Below are 6328 nucleotides of genomic sequence, written 5' to 3'. Positions count from 1 at the left end.
GGGGTTTTATCCCCCCCCCCCCCCCCCCCCCCCCCCCCCAACCCCCTTTTTTTGTTTTTTTTTGTGTCTGCGTTGTTAATGTCTTCTCTCTTGGTACGTAGCGGAGGTGCTGGCGGATCGTCCCGGGGTGATGAATCTGCATTTGGCATCAAGGGTTGAGTCCAACCCGGCAGATGGGATACCACGAATGAAGAGGTTATTCAGCGTGGAAACGGGGAAAACTGAAGATGAGCACTACGGCATCATGCTCGCTAGGCAGGCCGACTTTCCTCCTGGGTTCATCGAGAAAGCCGAAGAAGTGGCGAGGAGCATCCAGCAAAAGCGAGCATCCTACAAGAATGACCCGAAGGCGTGGAAGGTGGTCAACAGGCGCAGGCTGGTGCTCCATCTGCATGAGCAGCTCAAATTGATCCACGCATCCGGCATGGAAGGTAAGAAGCTGGTGACATACCTGCTGCAACTGCAGGAGGAGTTCGTGATGAAGATGGCAGCAGTGGAAGAGGGACGCGATCTGTCGGCGGAGGCTGAGCGTTCAGGGGACTCGGGAGACCAAGAGCCCATAGAAGTGGACGACGGAGAAGACGACTCGGAGAAGGAAGAGGACCATGCTGGAGGTGGAAATGGAGGTGGATTTGATGACGAGGGGATTGATGACACGGCCTTGATGGATGTGAGAGACGACGAGGAGAGTCAATGAAGTCCATCATGTCGAGCAGAACGCCGAGCCCTTGGCAACTGTCTCTCAGCTCGGCCTCCCTTGGCGAAGGGGCCCACCTGACGCTCTCGGCATGTGGGCAGGGATTGCAAGGGATGTGGACAGGTTCTGGCCACCATCGACAAGAAAGGGGAGAAGCAACGTCATGACTTTGAGCTTCTATTCGACCGCTGTATCGCCTTTGCGTTCCGACTCCGTCTACACGTAAGACTCCGCTGCGCCTCCTCAATTGCATCACGTACCCAAGAGGATCCAATCCCAATGACGGACGCTCTCAGGCTGCGCCCCTAGACAACCAGGCACTGAGTTCTGCCGACATGTTCTTCTGCCAACGCCGTCTCTTACTGCTGCCCATTTCGCGAGATAGCAATTGCTAACCAAAGAAAAACTCTCAAAAACCCTGTCCTTTTCAGCTGATAAACTCTTACTGGTCGACCATTCACTCCGACATGGCGGCGGTCGTGCTCTGGTCAGCCATGGGCTGCGCCCACTTGGTCAAGAGATATAGAGACAAGCGACCATACAAGTACTCAGCCGCTAGAATTAACCCGGCACGCCGCAGAGAAACACGGGTCCTCGCCCTTGCGCCAGGGGGTTTCCTCGACGACCTCAGGGGCGAGATCCACACCATTTCGCTCGACGATCCCAGTCACATCTCCTATGAAGCCGTCTCGCACGCATGGGTACCTGCCATGTCCAACAACCACAAGTCCGACTGCGTCAAGATCGGCTCCAGTAGCCGCAGGCTCTGGCTCCCGCAGTACCTCGGCACCATGCTGCGCTATCTCCGCCACAAGGACAGGCCGCGCACCCTCTGGGTCGATTACGTGTGCATAGACCAGCACAATCTCGCGGAGAAGGCCCAGCACGTCGCCATGATGCGGGACATCTTCGGGTCGGCGACGCGGGTGGCCGTGTGGTTGGGCCAGGAGGCCGACGATAGCACCGCGGCGCTGTCACTCCTGGAAGACCTGGGCTTGATGGTCGAGTTCGATTTTGAGAAAAACACACGCATGCGCCCTTCCCCGAAGGCGGCGGCGACTGTCGGGGGTAATTCCTGGGCTGACCCGGCTGTTCCTCTTCCTTACGACCAGGACGAGCTGTGGTCGATTTACCATCTTGTCCATCGGCCTTGGTTTGACCGCCTGTGGTCGCGTTTGCACATCGCTGGGGCCCAGGACTCGGCTGCCACGGTCGTCGTGTGCGGAAACAAGGTCGCTAGTTGGGACCTCCTGCGCAATGCGTTCGCTTGTATTGCCAATAAGCAGCGGCATCATCTTGATCGATCTGCGGATAGCCTGTCTGAGTTGCGGTTCGCGCGGCGGTTTGAGATGGTGCTCTTACTGTGCCAAAGCATCGAGGATGATGGGAACGGCGGCGATTATTCGTTTCCCGAGTTGCTTGACCAGGGACGCCAGTTTAGCTGCGAGAATCCGAGAGACCGTGTCTATTCTGCGCTGGGAATGGCGTCTGATGTGGACGCGGATTCGATGGGCTTGTTGCCTGATTATACGATCTCAAAGGCGCAGGTGTTTCGAGATGCGGTGCTCCGGTACATCGTCCACGCGGGGGACGCGAATATCTTGGCGTCGTGCGAGATGGCGACCACCACCACGGATTTGACGGAAATAACGACGCCCGATGAAGCGTTGCCGTCATGGACACCGGACTGGTGCGTCAAGCGAGCTGCTAATCCCATGCCCATGCATTTAGCAAGTGGCCTGTCGGAAGCTCACGTGGAATATATTCCAGAAGGCGGCGGCAGCAGCGGCGGAGTATTGCGCGCAACCGGTGTCCGATGCGCGACGGTCAAGTCGGCCCAGTTGCTTTTCGCAGATTTTGTCCCGCTCCCAGACGTTGTCGCCGCCATACGGCGATGTGCGCCGACGGACGTCCTCACCGCGCCCTACCACCCGAGACGACGAGAGCGAGAATACGCTTCGGCAAATCCCAGGGGTACAACGCTGCTCGAGGCGTACTGTGCAACCCTGGCTTGGGGGCTCTTTGCCTCGTCTTACCAGCCGCCTGTGGAGGCGTACCCCGACTTTGAAACAAGCATGGGTGTCCTCAAGACGATTCTGACCCTGCCCAGAGAGGAGGGACAACAAGAGGATGAGTCGAAGGAGGGCGCCTCATGCGATGCCGTTATGCTGGCGTTCGCTACGCATCTCTTGTCTAGCTGCAAGGGACGGGCGTTCTTGACAACGGAGGAAGGGTACATTGGACTCGGACCCATGGAGTCCCGTCCAGGGGACAGAATCGCAGTGCTTCTCGGGTCCGATGTGCCGCTTGTGATCCGCCAGGCACATCCACCGCCCGGCGCAACGGCTGGGGAAACGGACAAAGCTGTGCTTGTGGGGGATTGTTATGCCGAGGGGCTCATGACAGGGGAGGCGCTCTTAGGCCCGTTGCCTGACGACGTCAGGATGGTGATGGCCTCCGAAGAGTCCGAGAAGCAGGTGGGGCCAGTCTTCCTAGGCGGAAAGGGCGTCAAGGATGGCGACGGGGAAGACCCGAGGACTGAGAGACTGAGAGGACAGGCAAAGACGGGCGAGGCCGGGGGACGGTTAGCTGTGGACGATCTGCTTACGCCTGGCCATTTGCAAGCTATGGGCGTGGATGTGGTGAAGATTGATCTTGTATGATGTTATGTCTGTGGGAGGACCAGGGGCGGAGCGTTGTGCTACAGAGTTGATGCCTTGGTCTGACATGTTGATCGAGTGGCTAGAGTCCCAAGTCATGATGTGTGAGGGGGTGTATGTCGGGGGGTAGATCGACAAAGCGATTCAACATCCAGCGCGAGACGGTAGGAGTGACGGCCTTTGGGTGACAAGACTTGTCCAAGAGAGATAAGAGGTGACGCTAGACAAGAGGACAAGCGCAGAAACAGCGGCATAACATCGTCGCCATGGCAAACCTAAGCCTCCGTGTGGGCCTAGAATACGACGCCGTCATGTGTCGTCGGCCCATAGGTAAAATCATGGGTATCCCATATGGCAATATTGCAAACCCTCCTTCAAAAGAGACATGGACACAAACTCCCGCACTCCCTGCCATGCAACGCCAGACCCCAAAGAAGAGAAAATGGAAGAAATGCAGAGCGAGCTGATCAAAAGGCCACCCGACGTTTCCGCCCCGTGTACTTGGAAGTCGTCTTGACGACCTTTCCCTTCCGCTCCATCTGCTCCTTCTTGTGGATGATCCAGGCCTTGCTTCCCTTCTTGATCCCCCCTTTCCCGGCCTTGTCGTCCGTGGCTTTCGGCCGCGAATCCACCACATCGACGTCGTTCAAGCCGTCGACCACGCCGGTGATGTCGCCGCCACGGCCGTCCTGGGCGGACCCGCCGACGGTGAGGACGAGGTAGAGCTTGACGTTCTTGGTGTTGGGGTCGTCCTCGAGGATACCGGCGCCGAAGCCGGCGCGGACGGCGGCCTGGGTGATCATGGTCCTCTGCTGGTCGTTCTTGGGGTAGAACTGGCAGACGGCGCGGCCGCCGCGGCGGAGGGAGGCGTAGAGGCCGTCGAAGAAGCGGGAGAGGCGGCCGGCGGGGGAGGTGTCGCTGGCTTCGGCGTTGCAGAGCCACTGGACGGCGGAGATGCTGATGGCGGCGTCGAAGGTGCCCGGGCGGAAGGGGACGCCCTGGCCCATGTCGGCGAGGAGGAGGTCGCCCTCGACGTCGCGCTGGAGGGCGACGTCGAGCATAGAGGGGGCGATGTCCATGCCGATCCAGGTGTGGGGGCCGCCGTGTTCGGGGAGCTCGGCGGTGAGGATCTCGCCGGAGAGGCCGCTGCCGCAGCCTACGTCGAGGATGAGGGACGGGGATTTGAGGTCGAGGATTTCGAGGGCGCGGCGGGTCATGGAGGCTTGGATGTTTTGGATGCGGGAGGAGGTGGTGTATTTGCGGGCTTCGGAGTCATTGTAGTGGATGTCCGCCGCGCTGGGTTGTTGTTGTTAGTTTACAGAAGTTCAGGAGATGGGGGGGGGGGGGGGGGAGGAGGCTCACAGGGTATCTTCGGGGCGCGACATGGTGGCTGTTATGGCGAGGGAAAAATGAAGTAAAAATAAAAATAAAAATAGCTAAAATTTATGATGATGTAGAGCAGACCCGAGGCGTCTTGGGGAGTACGTAAAGCGTGACTGTCGACGACTCGGCTGTCGATTCACTATCGTCGAAATGTTGGACGGTCAAAATTCTGGCTAGAATTTCGCTGTGGAGGTCTCCGATAAGCAATTGGTGGGGGGTTCGGGCACTTATCCAAACTACGAGTGTCATTGGTGGGCCTGAGGGTAATCACAGGAACGGAAAATCTGAAGACCGAAAGCACGGGCCAGCTCAGCTCCCTGGACACGCCCGTGTCAGATTCCTCAGAGGACACGCTTGAAATTATTCCTATTTCTTTCGTCTCCTTTTTCCTTTCCTCCCTTCTTCCTCTCTCCCCTTCTCACATCTACCACTTTCGTCGGTGGCTTCCCAATCACCACCACAAATCACCACCACACCAAGGCATACGATTCCGGCCTACAGCACTTGGTATAATGAGTTGCTTCTGAATCCAATGCAATGTGGATCGTTCCTCTCCTCGGGATCATAGGGTCCATTGTGGGCTTCTGCTTCCTGACCCTAGCGATTGGTATGTCTTTCTTCGTCCTTCCTCGACTTTCCCCGAGAAGACTTCTCGGCCAACATGCGCTAACTCATTTGCAGCCTCTGGTCTTTACTATCTTTCTGAGCTGGTCGAGGAACACACGGTCATCGCGAAACGACTCCTGACGCGTCTGATCTACTTTGTCATCGTCCTGCAGGTCTTGCTATGGATCGTTGACGGATTCCCTTTCGCATTGACCATGCTGTCGATTGTTTCCCATGTCATCTATTTGGGAAACATGCGCAGGTTTCCATTTGTCCAATTATCGGATCCTCTCTTCCTCGCCTCTTGTGGTATGTACTCAAACTAATTCGGGCTCACAGCCATCCCACCACCCAGCTTGTCTGCAATGTTGACTCGCGATGCTAATTTCATTACCAGTCCTTGTTCTTGTGAACCATTACTTTTGGTTCCGCCACTTCTCAGAAGCCCAGTCACGGTCTCTCGCCAACATGCGATCGATTTATGACCAGCCCGACATTCCCTCGTTTGCCCAGATTGCTTCGTATTTCGGAATCTGTGTATGGCTGGTCCCCTTCGCGCTCTTCGTCAGCCTGTCGGCCAACGATAATGTGCTGCCCACCATGGGAACCGAGGGTCCTCGCATTGGACCTGACGGGAAGAACAAGAGGCAAGGAATGGTCAAGGCCATTGTTGATAGCGTCCTGGGCTCCATTGGCGAGGTGTTCAAGGCGGTTGGCTGGCAACGATCGGGCAACACGTGGGATAGCTAAGGGCGGTGATATGGTATGTGTGGTCGGTCTCTGTTGGTCATCGTTCTCTGCTAACCTTCCACAAGTCGTAGGCAAGACACCCCTCGAGAAATAATCAGAAACGTACTCCTTGCGTCAAGGCTGACCACCTGGCGCCAATGAGAACACAAGGGTCTCAGAAACCGGTATGTGACATTTTGTTTTCCGTGTTTACCCAGCTCAAATGATGAGAGCTTTCACGCTAGATTGTATT

The 6328-nt window shown here is 57.0% G+C and overlaps 3 protein-coding genes across 3 annotated transcripts in view; 2 read left to right on the top strand and 1 right to left on the bottom strand.

The window, feature by feature from the left end:
- The window catches only part of ACRALDRAFT_1030087 (uncharacterized protein), a gene marked incomplete at both ends in the record, with an annotated part of 3225 nt that extends 2528 nt beyond the window's left edge, over positions 1 to 697 (top strand). Inside the window, one exon of the mRNA XM_071014887.1 lies at positions 102 to 697. Within this exon, the coding sequence (XP_070876327.1) occupies positions 102 to 697 (596 nt within the window). The remainder of the gene's footprint in view (positions 1 to 101) is intronic.
- Positions 698 to 3824: 3127 nt separating this feature from the next.
- On the bottom strand, positions 3825 to 4742 carry ACRALDRAFT_2100002 (uncharacterized protein; the record flags this gene model as incomplete). Its single annotated transcript, XM_071022989.1, has 2 exons — positions 3825 to 4653; positions 4720 to 4742. The coding sequence occupies 2 exons, from the start codon at positions 4740 to 4742 to the stop codon at positions 3825 to 3827; spliced, it is 852 nt and encodes a 283-aa protein (XP_070876326.1).
- A 535-nt stretch (positions 4743 to 5277) lies between these two features.
- ACRALDRAFT_1054634 (uncharacterized protein) lies at positions 5278 to 6096 on the top strand (the record flags this gene model as incomplete). The annotated part of the gene is made up of 3 exons (XM_071015829.1): positions 5278 to 5347; positions 5422 to 5655; positions 5744 to 6096. 3 exons carry the CDS (start codon positions 5278 to 5280, stop codon positions 6094 to 6096), a joined length of 657 nt encoding a protein of 218 aa, XP_070876325.1.
- Between the last annotated feature and the right edge of the window lie 232 nt (positions 6097 to 6328).

Source organism: Sodiomyces alcalophilus (genome assembly GCF_042370955.1).
Source record: "Sodiomyces alcalophilus JCM 7366 unplaced genomic scaffold ACRALscaffold_2, whole genome shotgun sequence".
NCBI classification, from domain to species: domain Eukaryota; kingdom Fungi; phylum Ascomycota; class Sordariomycetes; order Glomerellales; family Plectosphaerellaceae; genus Sodiomyces; species Sodiomyces alcalophilus.
The sequence above is the reverse complement of the archived record's forward strand: the minus strand, read 5'-3'. Positions and strand labels throughout refer to the sequence as shown.